The sequence below is a fragment of the Harpia harpyja genome, chromosome Z, assembly GCF_026419915.1.
Source record: "Harpia harpyja isolate bHarHar1 chromosome Z, bHarHar1 primary haplotype, whole genome shotgun sequence".
Lineage (NCBI taxonomy): Eukaryota > Metazoa > Chordata > Aves > Accipitriformes > Accipitridae > Harpia > Harpia harpyja.
The window spans coordinates 53174014-53193216 of NC_068969.1; the positions used below are offsets into that span (position 1 = coordinate 53174014).

At 41.4% G+C, this 19203-nt stretch overlaps 1 protein-coding gene across 2 annotated transcripts in view; it reads left to right on the forward strand.

The window, feature by feature from the left end:
• The first annotated feature begins 4810 nt into the window (after window positions 1-4810).
• The window catches only part of EFNA5 (ephrin A5), a 216678-nt gene continuing 202285 nt past the window's right edge, over window positions 4811-19203 (forward strand). For both annotated transcript variants that reach the window (XM_052778278.1, XM_052778279.1), the window contains exon 1: window positions 4811-4972. In XM_052778278.1, coding sequence (XP_052634238.1) covers window positions 4848-4972 — 125 coding nt within the window. In that variant the 5' untranslated portion in view covers window positions 4811-4847. The remainder of the gene's footprint in view (window positions 4973-19203) is intronic.

A 19203-nucleotide genomic window follows, 5' to 3' on the forward strand; every position in this document is an offset into this window, starting at 1 on the left:
TAACTCAAAGTCACTGGAATTAACGTCAGGAAAAGCTGGATTGGGCCCTACTAGTTTTACTTCTGAAACACTACTCAAATTTATAAAAGGCAGAAATCATACGCACAAGCTATAGGAAAAATGTAGAGACATCTTTGTTATTTTCTGTGTTGCATGGGTGCTAAAGTATCTTTGAATGGCAAAGAAAATTACTTAAATTATTTTAACAATGTGACCTATGTTGTAACGCCAGAAGTAATTTCCATCTCTTTAAGATACTAAGTATTGCTGAACAATGGTAGAAATACTATGCGTCTATTTAAGGGAAATCGGCAAAGAAAGAAAATCTACAGATTTATCACTTTTCCCTGAGACAAAGTCTTAAGCTGTGCTTAGTTTAATTATTTCGAGAAATGTGATCAATTAGCATAGTAACTGCAGCACGGTGCATTGATACACTGAAATTCTGTGCCACTACCAAGAAAGTGCATGCTGTACAGTGTGTGTTAAAGACTCATTTACCCTATGAAGCTGGAGGTCCTGGGGCAGCTACAGAGGCTTGTCAGTTTCAGACACTTGCTGAGCATAGGCACTATTTTTTCTAAACACTGTATTCAAAACGGTTTGACTGATGTTGAATCACTTGTTAACAGTCTTTGCCTTTCTGCCAAATGAAGGCTGATGCCAGAGGCTGTTGGTATACGGAAGCAGTTTACAACTATGATATCAAAAATTGTTTAATCATGTAATCGTGAAAATGGAGAGTGCACTAGAAGTTGGCATGGTTCTGGGTATTGGGTACTTGATGGGTTCATACCAATTGGTTACGATGTAAAAAAAAGCTCACTTTCAATTCATTAAAGTAAGATTTTTTTTTTACTCGCAGAATTAATTTACTTCTTATTTTGAGTCCAAAGGTTTTATGTCTTTGTATTGTTTATAAACTAATAAGATACAGCCACCTACAGCTTGCTTGCTAAGTAAACCAGGGGGAAAAAAAGGTATCTTCCTGCTATAGTTAGTCTTTTTTGGAGGGTTTTTTTTCAGTTAAGAAAAGTTTGGCTCCTTTTCACAGCTGCGTATGTATTAAAGAAAAACCCAAGTACTACAGTCCTGCAGGGATATTTTATATACTAGATTAAGCTCTGACTCTGCTACTAAAAGGTGGTTTAAGTTGTACAGATCAACCCCTCACTCTTTCCCTGTGATGCTTCTCACAAGGCATGAACAAAGAGAAAAAAAAAAAATCATTAAGCTTTCCTTAGAAATGTGGCTGAGGAGATTCTTTGGGAAAAAAGTGTTATTTATTCTGTTTCCTGCAATGGTAGTGATTTCCACATGTCTGTCAGTGCTGGAGAAAAAAAGATTAAGGAAACATTGGATGTACCCATTCCTATTCAAAGAACTCAGTTCAAAGATAGCAAAAAAATTGGAAATGCTGGGGGTTTTTTGATGAAAAGGGATGAAAAATGTTTGGGTTTACGGTGCCTGTTATACCTGGCTGATGTACTTCATTTTGTACTACGACTAATTTACAGACGTAGGCATATTAAAAACAAGGCTGACGGAGACCATAGGTAGAAAAAATTTAGACAAGTTTTTAGGCCTTTGATGATAAAGATTTGAAAATCGTGCAGATCCTTTGCTGAATAAATAGATAAATTAAAAAAAAAATCAAGGGATTCGAGTGTTTCTTTTTAACTTCAGTCTCCGCTCACTCGCTTCAATCACTTCCGAGGGGAAGGCAAAGAGCAGACATCCCAGTGTCCTCCGGCAAAAGGCCGGACAGACGAGGTGCTGCAACCGGCGAAGATTAACCTGGAACCTCTTCCCACTCTGAGAAAATCACCGCCCCCCCCTCAAAAAAAGAAGAAAAAAAAAGAAAATAAAAGAGGAGCCGAGGCACCCCGGCCCCCGCACTCACGACGCCGCCGAAGCGAGGGACGAGGGTCCCCGGCACGCTCGGCCCGCGGGCGGGCGCCCCCCGTCTCCCCGCGCCCCCCCTCCGCCCCCGCCCTGCGGCGCCCGCCTCCGCCGCTGGGGGGCGTCGGGGCGCTTCCGAACGGTGGCAAGGCGGGCGGCGCGCCCCAGCCCAGCCCCGGGGGCCCGGCGGCAGGACGCCGCGCAGGCCGCCGTCACCCCGGCAACGCCGGCGGCGGCGGCGGCGGCGGCGGCGGCGGCGGCGGCGGGAGGGCCCTCCCCCCCGGAGGAGGCCCTGGCCGCCAGCCCGCCCCGCCCCGCCCCTCCCGCGGGAGCCGCTCACCTGCCCGCGCCGCGCGGCCCCGCGGCTGCTGGCGGCGCTCGGGTGAGGGGGAGCGGTGCCTCCCCGCCGCCTCCTCCTCGGAGCTGTTGTTTGTGGGCGGCGAAGCGCCTGTTCCGGTGCCCACCTGCCGCCTTCCCCTGCCGTCGGTGACGGCCGCCGCCAGAGCGACTCCTGCAGAGGGGGGCGAAGGTCGAAGCAGAGCAGAGGGGAGCGGAGTCTCCTTGCCGGCCGCGGAACAGCCGCCCGGGTGTCGCTGGCTCATGCGACGCTGGAGCGTACAGTCGCGGCTCGCAAAGCGATGCAGCCGAGTTACGTTTGGCAAAGCGGTGCGGCCGGTGCCGCGCGTGGCCCGGGGCGTGCGAGCCGAACCCCGCCGCGGGGGGGGGCCGCGGGCGGGGAAGGAGTGTTCTGTCTTTTACGATGGAATTATTCGGCATACTGTTTTCCGTGGCAGACGGAAACTCATCCGTACACAGGCCGCGTAAACGCTACCATAGCATCCGGCGTTGAAATGGTTACATTTAGCAGTAAGGCTGCACAGGAACCACTCCGATGTCTTAGTAATTCAATTAGTCAGGTTTCCAGAAGGTGGGGTTGGGTATTTTTTTGGCACGGAGGAGGAGAAGCCTGGGACGACGACGCCTTTCTCGTGTTTCAAGCCAATCAGGTCGAGGTGTTAAAAAAAAAAAAAAAAAAAAAGGCAATCTGTAAGCAAACAGCAGGCTGTGCCGTGACTGGCTGCGCAGGCAAATCCCCCCCCCCCTCTCCTTCCCCAAGTAAACTGCATGCAAAAATCCCACATGATCAAGCAGCAGCGACCGTGCTCCGAGCTGGCTGCCTGCACCTCCTCCTCGCCTTCATCCCTCACGCACACCGGCGCCAGATCCCGCCCCGGACACACGCGTGTGCATGTATGTATGCGTGTGTACCTCTGTATACCGCGTATATATCTCTGCGGCTGCCTATCGCACACACGCATGCACAGAAACAACCCAGCACGCCAGGCTCCTAGCTTTTCCAGGTTGCTGATGTCGGATTTACACGCAGTGAAGGGACCGGTCATTGCAAAAGGGGGCGTGACTGTTTAAAGATTTTTTTTTCCTCCCATAAAGCAATTTTTTTTTTTTCCAACTGACTTTTGCCCCTCCAATCCTCGTCGCTCTTTACGATCCCTCCCTGCCTGCCGCTGCATTCAAGTTTATTTATTTGCCTGCTGGCGTGGTATATTTTTCCTTGCGGCTCTTGCTGCTGCTTCAGAGGGAAAAGGGGAGCAGCTGTTGGGCAAGACCGAAAAGAACTGGGTGGTTTGTTTTGTTTTTTTTTCCCGATCTCCTGATGTAGTCATCTGAGGGGTGGATTCTTTTTCTCTCACCCCGTTCCTGCTCTTTCAAACTGTTTTGTCCTTCCGCAGAAGTTGATGTTCCCGGGACTGGACCCTGCTTTATCACAGAAAGGCTCCGGCAGGCTGAAGCAGATTTCCGCACCTCGCCGTATCGCTCCGTTCGTCCCCCGAGCAGGAGAGGCCAGCCAAGACCAGCATCATCAGAGGAGTTTGCAGGCTTGATTTTCCACTTCTACGAGGTTTTGCTCTTTTCCACGCCCTCTCATAAAACAATTTTTTTATTTGCATCTCCTTGGTTTCCACGCCGCAATATTTCTTGGATTGGCCGGGTTTTTTTTTCCTGCCCCCCCCCCTTTTTTCCCTTGCCTTTTTTTTTTTTTTTTTTTTTTTCCGCCTTTGCTGTTGCTCAGTCCTTGGTGCATCCACCGCCCAGGAACAGGAAGGACAAGAAAACCACTCCACAAAGTCTCCTTCAAGACACTCTCTGTGCTGCAGAACAGGCTCCCCAATTCCATCAGCGCAGCAAACAAACTCCTCAGGGCTTTTGCTCCCCCCCCCCCCTTTTTTTTTTCTTTTTTGTTTGTTTTTCGTTTGCGGGCGGCGGAGGGTCAGGAGGGAAGACACAAACTTTGTACTTTTAAGGTCTGCCCGTAGTGCTCGCCCCTCTCCCAGCCGGCGGCCTTTCATATACTTCCAGGACCGCCCGTGGGCTTCCAGGGGGAAGATCTCCTTCCCCTCTTCCCCGCTCTTCTCCCCCCTCTCCCGCTCGCTCCCTCCATCCCCGCGTCCCCCGGCCGCCCCCGAGCCGCGGGGCCGCGCCGCCAGCGCCGCCGGAGCCGCTCTTAGGGGGCGGAGGAGCGGCGCCCCTCACCCGCCCGCCACGCCGGCGGGCCGGTGTATGTCGTACCGTCGGCTCCGTACGGGACTCCCGGTGAATGAGCACCGCCCGCCGCTTGCCGCCGCCGCCCGCCTCGGCTCCCACCTCCCCCTGCCGGGGTGAGGCTCCCTGAGGGACCGCGGATCGCGCCTCCCTGCCGGCTGCCCGTCTGCGGCGGCAGGCGCCCTCCGCTCGCTGCGGCGCGGCACGCCGCGGAGCCCACCCGCCTCTGCGCCTCGTTTTTTATTTATTTATCCACACACACCGCCTCCCGCGCCCCGGCTCGGTCCCGTCTGCCCCCCCACCCCCTCCCCCTCCTTTTTTTTTCCTCCCCCCTTTCTTAATTTTCCCCGCATCCCGTCTCGCCGCGCCGCCGGCCGGGCGCGATGCCGCACGTGGAGATGCTGCTGCTGGCGGCCGCGGCGCTGTGGGTGTGCGTGCGCGGGCAGGAGCCCGGCGCCAAGGCGGTTGCCGATCGCTACGCCGTCTACTGGAACAGCACCAACCCCAGGTACGCGGGGCGGCCGCAGGCGCGCACCGGGCGGCGGGGGGGGGGGGGGGGGGAGCGGCGCCGCGCCCCCAGCGCTGGCGGTTCTTGCCCGGCGCCTGCAGAAACTACCCCGGCTGAAAGATGGGGTGGAAAAGTTTCTTTTTCGGAGGGTTAGGGCTACAGGCAGCGACGGTGGTGGTGGTGGTGGTATTTTTCTCTCCCCCCTCCCCCCCCCCCGCGCTGCACCAGGCTAGCCGCTTCCCCGGGCTCGGCCGTCTCCGGTCCGCGGGCGCCAGGCAGATGCGCCCCCGGCGCGGCGTGGGCGCCTCTCGCAGCGGGGCAGCCCGCGCCTGCGGCCGAGCCTGCCCCAGGAGTTTGGGTGGGATGAGGGGGCGCAGGTAGCGGCCCCCCGCTTGTGCCCCGGCGGGCTTCTGCGGCAGGCGGGGCGCGGCCCCGAGCCGCCCGCTGTAGCGGGGAGCCGGCCCCGGGCAGGGAGGCGGTGGTCTCCCTCCCCGTCGGGACGGAGCGGGGCGGCCGGCCCCGGCTTCGCGGCAGCCCCGGGCGGAATCGCTTGTCAGGGGTGGCAGCGGCGGCGGGGTGCCTTTCCCCCTGCTCTGCCCAGCCCTGCCCTGCCCGCCCGGCGGGGGGCTCTCCCGGGCAGGCTAGAGGTAAGCGTGAGGAAGCGAGGTAGGTACGCCGTCTCGGGCCGGGGGGATGCTGGTGCCGCCGAGGACAGGACGGCGCATCGCCGGTGTCCCCTTCGGGGCTGAGCGGTGCTGACACTGCCTGCCCGCTGCCTGCGCGCCCAGGCGCGCCGGAGGGTTTCTGACACCAGGCTTTGCGTGCAGTGCCACGAGCCTTTTGCTGGGAAGGGAGGTTTCATTTAATTTTTCTGGAGTTTTCCCTCACGTTTAGCATCAGAAAATTTCAGTCCTGCTCCAAATGGTATCCATGTAAAAAGTCACCTGGGTATTAAATTTTTTGCCTTGTTAAAAGTGCGTGTGAGCAGACTTTTTTTTTTTTAAACCTGTCAAGCTAGTCTAAGTAAATTTAGGGACATTTTATCTTAGGTTATCTCTTTTTTATGCTTCTGATACTGCTGTTTGGTTTGAGATTAGCGCATTGATTTTTGTCACAGGTCATGTTTTTTAATAGATCTGTGCTGCCTGCAGAAAACTCTTCTGCTCGGTATTCCAGAGTGGCTTCAAAATAGGTGGTGCAGAAGTTAACAGGCAGAATTTTCCAAGTGCCCAGAGTTAGCTAGTCTGTCCAGCACTTTAATACTGTGATCCTGTTAACAACACCTCAGCAATAAATAGTTGGCACACAAAGCTTGAGACAAAGAGTATTTATCCAAAGTAACAATCATGCTTGGGAATGATGAGCATCTGTAATTTTAAATGCCTATCTCTACATTTTTCTCTTTTTAGATGTGTGACTTGAAAAAAATTGCTCAGAGTAAATAGGACGAAAAGTTACATCTCACATCAAAGAACATAGATCCCCAAAAATTGCTTGTTGCTCAAACCCAGAGTTTTTTCTGTTGTTAGGCAAAATGAAATGTAAGTGCTAGAAAAAAAATAAAGTAATATTTGCAAATCCCACTGGGTGGAAGGAGGATTGTTGAAAGAAATAGGTAGGTTTGACTGCACATGTTGCTGGCATAACAGCTAAAATATGTCAAAAATAACCTTACATTCAAGACTCCTCACTTCTGCTCTCTTGTGTGTGATGAGCTTATACAATAACTGCATATAGGTAAAGATAGTTGAAGGTACAAGCAATGCTTACCTAGTTGGTAGGTATTACGCATTGAATGGATTTGTAAGGGTTCAAGTAAGTTTAATCATATTTTATTACTGTTAATGAAATCTCTTCTTAGTCCAAGATTAAACATCAGCAGACTGCAAAGAAAACTTAGTTTTGTTATTTTTCAAAACACTAGAGGAAGAGTTAATTATAAGATATTTCTAAACCTTCCCTTTTAGAACCAAGCATTTCTTCTTGTTTTAAAATATACACTGCGCTCTCACAATGGAAGTATCTATTTGGACATGTCATGTTTATCCGTGAGTTAAAAATATGAGAAAGAGCAGGGTGCAGAGGTATTTCTCCTTTGTTTTATACAGTGTGCTGGTTTTTATGTGCTTTCCAAGTCACACGATCATTACAGTAAAACAGGCAAACACTTGAATGGCAGATGTAAGAGAATCCAAAGGAAGAAAAACACTTCTGTTTTGAATTCGTTTCCTCGGAATCTAAGCTGAAGGCAAAATTCACTTTGGTTATCAAAATTTTTAGAGCAATTAACATTGTTGCAGGAATAACTTCACAGTGATTTATCTGCTTCCAGAGGCAGACTCAGGAGATGAACAATCTGGTTTTTATACATGTAGAAGTAAGTAGGGATGCTTACTTCATGATAACATTTGAAATCAGAAGACCAAATATACTGTCATTCTTTAAACACAAATGCCACCATTGTGCTTTAGCTTACTTTATTGTATTTATTCAGAATTCACAAACTGCTGTAGATCTAATTAATTCACTTTAAAAATGAAATGTTGATCGTTTTGATAGTGATTAAAGGCACTCTAGATTAAGGTTTCATCAAAACTTTGGAGAATTTAATAATGATTGTACTTCCCTCAAATGGAATGATGTTTAGGTTTTTAGTATGAAACTCCAGCAATTTATTGAAATACATAAAGATCTCATCCTTATTAAAAGACACGTTAGTAAATTGATGAGTGGCCCAACAGATAAGTGCGCCTGGTGCAAACAATATTTGGTAAATAAGAAATCCTAGTCTATTAGCAAAATTCACATTATGTTTCTTGGTTAGTTGCCAAAGTTCTGCTAGAACAATTAAAATATTCTGTGATTATTACTGTTAGCATGTATGAGTAACAAAGCTGTATATTCTTACAGAGCCTAAGTCTGTTCTTAGAAATGTTTTAAGTATTCCCATGCCTTATTTTTGTTATGTATTTAATTATCAACGTACATGAAGTACCATAAATGCTGTAGTCCAATTCCAGATGAGAATATGTTTGAGTATTAGAATTTAAAAGTATAATAAAATAAGTTATTTTAATCCTTTTTTTGTGGATTGGAAATTAATCCTCAAGTAAGCTTGAAAATGTGTTCTCATATTTTTGTTATTTATGTAGGCTTAGAATTAAGTGTACATAAATTCTAATTGTCACCTTAAAGTGCATTAGTATTTCAGTGCTGTTTGCATATGTGTTCTTATATGACACAGCAAAACATTATTGTCAAAGAATATTATTCTGAATCCAACACTTAAAATAGTTTGGGGAGTTTGTTTTGTAATGGAGCATATTCATTTAATCCTGATTACTAGTGTCCTTGTAATTAGAATTCAGCCAAAATGTCATGTACTTAGGCCAAATTTTGAAGCGGTCTGCTTGCTTAGTGCTTGCTACTGCTTTTAATCTTGTCAGAGTTCAAGCTGAACTACTTGTTGTAATTATTGCTACATTTTTCTGCTTGCAAGATTGTGCTTCAAGATTGTGGTTTATATTTAGGTATTTCCCTATAAGTTGTTTCAGTGGCAGGTTGTATAGCTTCATAAATTGTTACTAGTTTCAAGGTGGTTAAAAATACTTGCATTTCAAGTCTAGTTTCTGGTCATATATAGAGGCTAAACCTTGTAGTCTCATGAAAGCAAATATTTTTTATTAGCAGTATTATTGGATTTGGCTGTATCTTTTACAAGAAAACTGTGTATAAAGTTACATCCACAAGAGAATTATTATAAAGACATAGGATGCTGATATATTTTCTGTTTGTGTATTTATGTGGATAATAAAATCAAGAAATCAGATGGTAATTAGAGAATTTAGATACTGAAAAATCATTTCAGCTTCAACTGGTGAGTTCCCATAATTAAGCTGGATACCACAATCTGATCAATATTACCAGAGGGGTTTTTTTTAAGATAGACACTTGGGAGCAGTGAACAGAAAAATTAGTGGATGCTTCTGAAAATTCTATGCATAGACCAGAATTTCACAACCTGGATGTCTAAACTTAGGTGAATTTTTGTAGCTGAGTATTTAGGCACTGATTCAGAAAAGCATCTCACTTCTCTGAAGTGCATACCGACACACTTAAGTTCTGTTGCAGTTGTGTGGATGAATGGATGTGTACTTAAGTGCCTCCCTGAACCAGCCAAACGCATAGACTTAATTTTGAGAAGCTCTGACCGTGGCTGCTGATGCACACCTGGTGCTTCTTGGGAGTACGCTGGTCAGCTGGATAGATGTCTGAGAATCCAACCATCCATTTATATGTGTTTGCAGATTTCACCATGGCATGTTGGTTGTATATGGTGAGATCATGTGGCTGTTTTTTTGTTCAGTTTGGCTTGTCTGTTTTTTATCTCGAAATCGTTCTGCCTATGTACAGAGATTAGGGAAACCATGCAGAAATGGTTGGGATAAGAAAATGGCAGTTAAGTGTGTTAAGAACAACTAAGAAGTTGGGGACGAAGAGGGGCAAAATCAAAGCATTTGCTTTGGTTTTGGTATTCCATATAACTTTTATATGTCGAGGGAAGCATAAGAGCTTAAGTACTTGGGATATACACACACACACACACGTATATAAGTATATGTAACTATTTTGAAACAACATAGGTTGTATTTCAAGAGCATTGTATCCAGCAGCTTGCTCTGAGAGCTGAAGAAATCTCTGACTGATTTCTTCTAATTAAAAGATCAGTAGTAGAGCCTTCAGTTCTTTATACCTACTTTTTGTGCTTTTAATAGTTTCACTAACACCTCGTGTATCCAAAAGAATATTGGTGTTTATTTTAAAAGTGGGGTTTTGAAACAGTTTGAAACATTCTGTGGAAAAACTACACAAAGAACAATAGTTTCACTGGCTTCCATCTTCGTATGAAAGGCACCTTGTTAAGTGGTACATGGTCTTCATGAAATGCTTCTTATTAAATCTTTTCCAAATGCACAGTGAGGACACTTCACTGCATTCTTTCTGCTAGCCCTATATCCTTTTGGAGAGGGACAGATAAAGATGAGCCTTCCTTTCTCTCCCCTGTTGCTATGATCCCAGCAATCTACCAGCTTCATGCTGGGCTGAGAAAATGAATGAATGCAATTAGTTCTTCAGCAGTCATGGTCTTTGCATTCATATGGAGAGGCATATGTAATATATATACATTCGTATGCCAATATGTATGCATTTCAACTTATGTATGTATATACTTATATATATATATGCATGTGTATACATATGTATGGATATATGCATTGAAGTGTGTCATTAGAAGGTGATGTAGTATAGAGTAAATGAATGTTGTGTGAGGAAAAAAGATCTCTGAAAGGGAATTTTTTTAGTTCATGAACTCTTAAATATTTAGAAAATGAATAGCTTTACTAATTCCCAGGTCCCATCTTCCAGCTCAGATATTTTGTTTTAAAATTAAGAATAATAGTAAAAAAATTATTCATAGAATCTGTTCTTTAGATCTTGGCCATCTTCCCATTGTGCTTTTTCTTTGCATGCTAGTAGCCCCTGGGTCAGTAGGTGGGCAGGTAGGTAAGCAAGCACTCAGGCACAGAAATGTGAAATGAAACAGAGAAGATTACAGGGATATGCTTTGAGAACTCTCCGGGCTTACTAGAGTACCCTATTACTGGTACTTCCTAAACTAGACTGTCGCTGGGCAGAGTACTGCATTGTTGAAATATTAGACTTTAAAAAAGCGTGTAAAGAAGGCTGGTCATTTGGATCACCTTAGAGAAGATGCTAACAAAGATGCAGCCTTTCCTGGGGAAAGCATAAGTAGACAGTAGTTTGTCCACAGCTGTGAGATGTATCTCTCTTGCTTTCGTTCACTGTTTGTTTTTCAATTTTTTTAAAGCAGCTAGAAGTATTTTGGAACTGGGATTTTCTTCCAATAATCACTCTTTGCTCTGCTATCCAGTTCTGAGCATTGTTTTTTAAAAAATGTCTTTAGTCTCATGATTAATCTGATCTTCTAGTGGTTCTGAATAGTGTAATTCACTGTTGAGAATAAAGGGCCCTGTTTTGCCTAAGTTTTCGTTGCACTTCTGCTTAAAATTTAGTCAGTCAGCAGCACACCAACATAATGAAATGGAAACGTTTGGCTTAAAATAAACAGACACGTTATTGAAATTGCTTTCTGATAGTATTACAGTTATTGTGAGTAAGCCCTACTGTAATGTACTTCAGCATAACTAAATGGAAGAATAGAATCCTTCATGCATTAGAAGTCTTCCTTGCATTTTTGCATTCTCCCTATTCATTGTAGTCTCTACCAGCTAGATTGTAGTTGAGCTTATTTAAAATGGAGGGTATTATTTTATAGTGTGCAAACATGTATAGATGTCTGAAATACTCCTTTTTAAGAAACCAAGCATAAATTGTTATATTAGAAAACTACAAATTCCCCCTCCTATGCATTTGTAAAAATAATTAGTGTTAAAATTAAGTATTTGAAAATATATTAAAAAAGGATGCTGTTCTGTGAGGATTGAGATTGTATTTCTCTCCTGTAGAACGCCAAGGTTTCCAATAAAGGAAAAATACACATCCCCCCCCCCTATTTTTTTTTTTTTTTCATCTGGGGAAACATCCTTCATATTTTAGTGTTGACAGGCTGATGAAAATACATTGTTAGATCCTAGTTTTATGACAAAAATGAGTTTGTTTGTTTTTAACTGCTGCAATAGAGAAATTGTTTGAAGCCCGTGTTCTGTTAATTGGTATGCTACGAGTTTTATGGCCATTTTTCTGTTCAAATGCATGACTAGTAAAAATGCTGTCAAAAGAAAAATCAGCTAACAAGAAGATGCACAAGAGTCCTGCTAATTAGCAAGATCTGCTTGAATTGCTAATACCAATTTATAGCAAATTCTTCAGGTTCGGCAATTTTTACCTGAAAAGCCTTGAAAATTGCAATTCTTATTGTCACTTGCATTATAATCTAGTGGAAGAATTTACCTATCCATGCTGATACATGGCATGGAAAAAAAGGATCTTAGACTGACAAAACCTGTAAGTACAGTATTACTTAATTTTTACTTTGTTAATTTTCTTTTCTGTCATTAAATCAGCATATTCATCTAATGAGGAACTGTTCAACAATAAAAAAATTTACTTCATGTTTATCACTGAGTAACTTTATATTTTTTATTTGCTTTCATTGGACTCTTGAAGAACTGTCTTATTCGATAAGCACCGTTTTTAGTTTTTGATGACAGTAATGAGATGGTGCTGGAGTGCAGAGAAGGAATGACTTGCTTGTGAATCTTGAGGTGAGGCAAAAAACTGGAGTAGGAGATATGTTTGCTTTGACTCTGATCACCCTCTGCTAAAATATCTTTTTGTTCCATTCTGAAAGATAAAATTTGGCCTCGTGACATTTAAAAGGATGCATATTTTGACAGTTTATTTTGTGCCATAATTAATGTTTGCTGTGTAGCATTGACATTCTTTATTTGCTAAAATAATACAATTTTTCCTCCCTGAAATTATTTCATTTTTTTTGCTTGGGGGTGGATGTTGGCCAGTGGCGGGCATATTCACATTGTGTGAGTTGTTCATCAGTAGTAGTTGAGCACTGCAGCCTTTCTCTAGTGGGAAGCAATGAAGCACTACCTTTTTGCTTTTGTGGACTTCAAAGTAGTATTTTTCGTATTCATATTACACTTCAGAAGAACTACCTTCTCTCTACAGACATTCAAATCACATTGTCTTATCACACAGGGAATTGCTAAGAAATATATATAATTTTTATTATAATACTAGTACTGTGCCTAGGTTTTTTTTATTTTAATTTTACTTTACATTTGTTTTAATTTTGTAAATAAATTTGAGTATTTTATCTCTGTGCCTTTGAAACTGGAGCTGAATACATTCTAAATCTTTTCATCAAAACTGAACAAAAAAATAACAAATCTCTCAATGTCTAATATTTGGTTGGTTTGGTAGTGCTGTATAAATAAAATATAGATGTATTTTTTGTGAGGAGACAGAAAAAAGGAAGTATTTTACTTTGCTTACTGGTAGACTTGATGATGATGATCTTTGTAGCACAGTTATCAGTCTGCAATGCTAGTTCATCAGCGTTAAGTAAGGACTGCTAGCAACTGTAATGATGTTGGGTTCCCTGGATTTGTTAAAAGTTGTTGTGAAGAAACTTGCTAATTAATGTTGTTAATGAGTAGGAAAACCAGCTGCATTGTTGGTTTGGGGTTTTTTTTTTTCTTTAGTTGATGTCTAATCAGATTTTAAAAAAATAGTTACATATTCATACAGGCAGGGCGTTTGGTGAGCAGAAGTTAACAAAGTAGGAGCTATCAATCCTGCTCTCTTTCCTATTGTTTCCAGAAAAGAAGGAAATAAAGAGAGACTCTGGAATTTGAAAGTATTGACCTTCTGACATGCACACACAGCATGGTCATTGCACTGGCACACAAAGTGCCTTAAGCCACCATAATGGCAAACTGCATTTTTGAAGTTACTGATATGAGAGCCAGCTGGATGGGGGATGGACAGCCAACATTGATTCTGCAGCTATTTGCAAGTTACCACTTTACAGCCAGACAGCTTCACTTTTATATTCCCAAACTTACCACTTAGGAATAATGTTGCTTTGTTCGGCTTAGTCAGGGATTTGTGACTGCTACATAGACTTAGAACCGTTTGGTCCAGAATTGTGTGGTCATTCTTCATAGAGATCTGCTTCACAGAGTAATTTCATTCATCTTGTGGTGGGGGAGGGATGAGAAACAGTAAAGGGACATTCAGATATAGCATTCTTCAAGGAAAATGTGCATCCACATTAGCTAGTCGCTTTTTAAAAGCTTTTTAAAGATAAAGGCAGAGATTTGGATCAAGTAGTTAAAAGCCAATTCAGACCCCGGTCTTCAGACTACATGTGATCTCCTGGATAGGCTCTCCATGCATAGTCTGGAAAAGACCTCATATTTTATGTACTGCAACAGCTCTCCCCAACAACCCCCCCCCTTTTTTTTAATTTATTTGTTTATAGTTATTGCACCAATACACTTATACATCTTTTTGCAGTTCTCTCGGGGCTTAGCTTATTAAAAATTAGTGATCCATCACTAAGCGGGGTACAGTACAAATACTGGTGCTCCCAAAAGGGAGGTTTTGTGCCAAACCAGAAGAAATAATAGGGATACAAAAGCTGCCAAAAAGCGGTTCTCCCAATTGCTAATTAATCAAGCAAAAAAGCACCTCAGCAACTACAGTTGAATGTGGGACAGTTTATTGTAAATATTGAATAAAGTTATGTTAAGGGGGCATAGTATCTTTTTGTTTGTAGCTATGTATAATTAAAAAAAAGGCAACTATGTGCCAGAGCTGGTGGGGATTTCTTTTATGTTGATGGCATTGACAGTGGACAGACCTCTTTCAAAAAACCTCATGCTACATTTGAACAAAAAAAATTACCATTTTGTCTATTTATTTTTTCCATCTGTTTTTAGGGTGATAGTTAATAATATCCATAGACAATAAGCAAAGCTTTAGAAAAGATATTTTAAAAAACTCGCCTCTTCAGTAATCTGGGTTACAAGGTATGGGAGAAAAAGTACCATTGCTGTGAATATCTGGTATCCAAAGCTGCCAATCACTTTTGGCACAGCTCCCATCATGGTCGCTGTGCCCATAATTAAATGCCTGTCATTAGTGTATTTTTCCATAACATTTACAAAGGAAAAGGCAAGGGGTCCTTGCAGAGCTATGGCTGTCAGGGGAACAATAAAAACTAATTACACACTCTGCTGTCACCATTGTCAGCTCTGCTTTTGGGGGGAAAGAACATGGGAAGTGTGTGCCTAATAATTATATATATAAAATTATATATATACAATACCCAATTGGGGAAACTCAGTCACAGTGAAGTGACATTTACTTGGAAGTTTATTATTCCTGCATTCAAAAGATATTAATTCTAGGGTTGTATTTGTCCCTTCACTTACGTGTAAGTTATATACACTTTTCCCTTCGCATTTCAGTCACTTCTGTGTTTCTCTCTTTCCTTCTGTCTCACACACCTTATGGTGAACTGAGCTTTCCAATAAAAGTGCTGAGATCAAAGCTGGTATTTGCCTGCATTTATTAAGTGGGTGCAAATCATCTTATCCTTTGTATGCTTTTGCTTGTGTCCTGCATAGTAAACTGGATTAAAAAAAAAAAAAGCTAAATGAAAGCAGCTAGTATGCATGTTCACCTTTTTTCTGTTTTCAGCCCATGGTGTGCAGGTCATCTCCAGCAAAATCAGGTTAAGATTTTGGAGAACTGCAGTAGCGGCTTTGGTGAAATGTGTGCTGGTTCTATTTATCACTGCATAAGTATTTCCAAATGTAAGCATAAGTGCATAATTGCAGAGTTTATCATCTTGAATGCTGTCCTTAAAGACATTGAAAGAGTGAAGTTGTGCCTTCATACTGATATTTACTAATTTTGTTTTGTAGCCTGTAAAATGAGTAATTTATTTAAGCAGGTTTTTTAGCCCACTGATTTGAGAAAGAATAGATCCTCAGAACCAGAATTTTGAATATATTTAGGTACCTAGAGTTGCAGACAGGAGCCAGGTGGGATTTTTGAGGCTGCTTGGTACCTAGCTGTCTAAGATTTTATTTCTGCTTCTTTATACCCATAGGTTCTTAAATACCTTTAAAAAAGGTCCCTAAAGCTGATTAAGGAAAGTAGTTTAAATAAATATCCTGGTTTTTAAAAGTTGCGGAAGTCAGTAGGGACTGATGGGTACTAATGAGGAATGGAAGTCCATTCATCTGAATTGTATGCCTCGATAGATACTACAGAATATAATGTTGATTTTTTTTTTTTTTTAATGCACCACCTTTTGATGCTTTTTTATTGCACTGTTTTCGGCAGTGTTCAGATCCAACTCTATTGAAGTAAAAAGGTTCTCCCACCGCTTTGGATGGGAGTTTATTTAGGTCCTGTACTGATGATTTTATAGTGTAGTTCATGAATAAGAGTTTCAGTAGTTAGGCTTGCCAATTTTTGTGAGGCCACATAATCTGTGTGAATCAAATCTAGTCAAAGGGCACAGCAGCATGGGACTATATATCCCTGTGGGTATTTGTCTGATTGCATCCAAATAAGTTCTAGACTGAGATTTTTTGAACAGTTTTTGCAGAGTTGGGACCTCCACCTTTGAGGAGCTGAAAGGGATAAAAGTAAACCTGGTAGAATGAGGAGCTGCTTTGCCATCAGCAGTTTCAAAAGTGAGAATTGGCTTATCATAGGTGATCAGCAGATAGGCATTAGTGAAACTCTGAGGTGTTAGACACCTTATACAGTGGAGGATAATTTGGTATGTGCCAAAAAACCCCTGTTAATTTAAGATCCTGAAGGTGAAATTAATCAGATACAGTAGTACACCGCTGGGATACAGGTTATGTATTTTTCAAAGCACTAAATGCAATATACTGCTCTCTTCTAGATAAGATATTCCTTAAAGACCAGATGGATCTTGGGAATGCCCAAATAGGATAGGATTGTTTCCTCACTGAAATAATTAAAACACTGTATTGAGGAAAGAAGTCTCTGTTTTCTAGAAAATAGAACAATAGTCTTCTACAAAACAGAAGTCCCTGTTTTGCTGGAGAATGCTATTTCTCCTTGCAAATGTAAACTCTTTAATATATAAACCATGTAATTTATTACCTGTTTACCAAAATGGTGACAAGGGATTCTTGTCATGTGGCATGTCACTGTATTTTGAGGCTGCTGGGAGAATGAGAAAGCAATTATTCTTGAAGCAATTTCATTTAATGGAGTACCAAGTGTTACATTTTTCTTGATTTCCAGTGGACGTGCTGATGTCTAGTGGCTATGAGGTACAATGTAATGAGAGGAAGACACATCTTTCAGGAAATGTGGCACATGTTTAATTTGAGAAGACAGATGCTGATGAAATAAACTTTTCTTAAAATCGGGTCTCACAAAAAAAATGAAGTTCTAATTCTTAAACTGTATCGGTCATGCGTACATTTGAAATTTGATCATGTTTTGTAGTCTCTGTGTTGGTAGATCCAGATGTAAGATATTGGGCCCAGTTTAATGTTACTTGTATGTATTTGTAGTGAGTTGCAAGAAATCTTCGAAAATTTTCTGTGACGTTGATTTTTTAAAATATATTTCAAAAATGTCCTGTGAATGTTTAATAGCTTTTTATGCTGAGTTCACAAATATTGTAAAGGAATGCATACACAATTTTGTTGAAGAACTTATGTCTTAAACAGTCCTCAGACAAACTATCTTTACAAAAAATACTAGGAAGGCTTCCTGCAGAGAACGTGATCATTCTGTAACATGCTTAACAGCATAATCCTCACTTAAAAACATTAAATATAAATCAGTTTCTCCAAAGTTGTATTGTAGATAGGAACTTCACTAGCAGAAGTTCCATACATTAGCTGAGAGTTTTGAGAGTATAAAGAGATTCTTCATTAAAATAAAACCAAAATAGAGAGTGTTATTTGCAGTATCTTTAATCAAGTTGGTATGAAATTTCTCATCAAGGTTAAGATTCACATTATCATAACAAGTGACAGTGTGGGTGAAGAAGGAAAATCAGGTAGAGAGGTAGATCATACTTGTTTGTCATTATATCATGGCTATTCACTGCATTCAAATTCCAAGCAAACCTTTTCTCTATATCTGAATTATATAAAACTTACTTGTGAAGAACACTTTATGAAGAGAATCTCCATATTCACTGTTTCTAGTCCAAAGCATGATAGTTAGCTTTAAAAAAAGAAAAAAAGTTTTTTTAGTGATTTACAGCATCACTTTAATATTACTTTTTCAGACCTTGTCTCTGACTGAACTACATTTTATAGCTTACTGTAAAAAGAAATCTCCGTTTTCCATTTTTCATACTAGCTGTCTTGATTTAGTGCTGTTATAATGGCCTTCTTCAGAAAAAAGCATTTGGAAGAGTTTCCTAAGCACTTTATTTTAGGTGTAGAGTTTGGAGCTAATATATTATTACTGATGAAAGCGATTATGCCTTTTTAACTTCTGTGGGTAAATCAGACTGTTGCAGCGCCCAATTAGGATTTCTGTACTGTTTTTTTCTTATGTACAACAGAGGAATGATCACATCTTCTTTGTGTTTGTGTGGTTATTTTCTTCAGAAAACTAGTACAGTGGACGCCTACAAGACTTGATTTTTAGATTAGAATTAGTATCAGGTACGTTTAACCCAATCTTCTTGAATTATCTGTTTTCTTTCATACTCAGTCTTACCCTTAAGGCAAAATGTCCTCTGCTTTCCACACTGTAATGAAAATGTCAGAGACAAAGCAAGTCTTGGTAATGTCTTAGTCCCAAAAATATGGTGATGTACCCAGGTGAAAAAGTTCTGTGGTTTTCAGTTAAATGTGCTAGAGATTAGTACTGTTAGCTGTGATTCCTGTTAGGGATAGTGTTGTTAATGGTTTTGGTCTGAGAAACATTCCCACCTTTGAGAAGGAAAAGAAAGAATTATTTTTTTTAAGATAAATTCATAGGTTTTAGAGAGAACTTTTCCTGCACTCTCTACTTACTGTAGTCCACATCACTGCAGTAATGTTCTTATTTAAATATTGTATCAGAAGCAAGAACAGTGTTTACACAAATATGGCTTGTCAGCTTAAAAATTATCTGATTAATATAGAATATCATGATTTATGATAATATGGGATTATTAATTACCTTTTTCTGCAGTATTCCATAATAAGTGATCGGGAATAAACTGTAAGTAGTATTCTGCAATATTTAAGAAATAGTGTGTTAACATTCTGACCAGATGCTGTGCTATATTTGCATGAAATTCCCATTGAGTTTACTGAATCATTGGGGATGTTATTTTATTTTTTAGGTTGCAGTAATAGAAGAGAATGACGTAAGTATCAGCTGTTCAGTCAAGAGTACTTCACTGTCCCTCATTCTCTTTTATTCCTCTCCAAATTTCAAAAGCATTATAAGTAATGTTAAGGTATTTAAAAAAAATAGAACATGATTAAATCTTTCTGAAAAGGTTCACTGTGTGTTTTCATTTACTACTTCTGCAAAGCCAGTTCTACTTTTTTTTCAGTTGTTGTTTACGGAATGTTTTTTCCTCTTCAAAACTTTGGTTCCATCTTAGCTACTGTTTCGGGGATGGTTACATATTTATTTTGTATATATTAAAG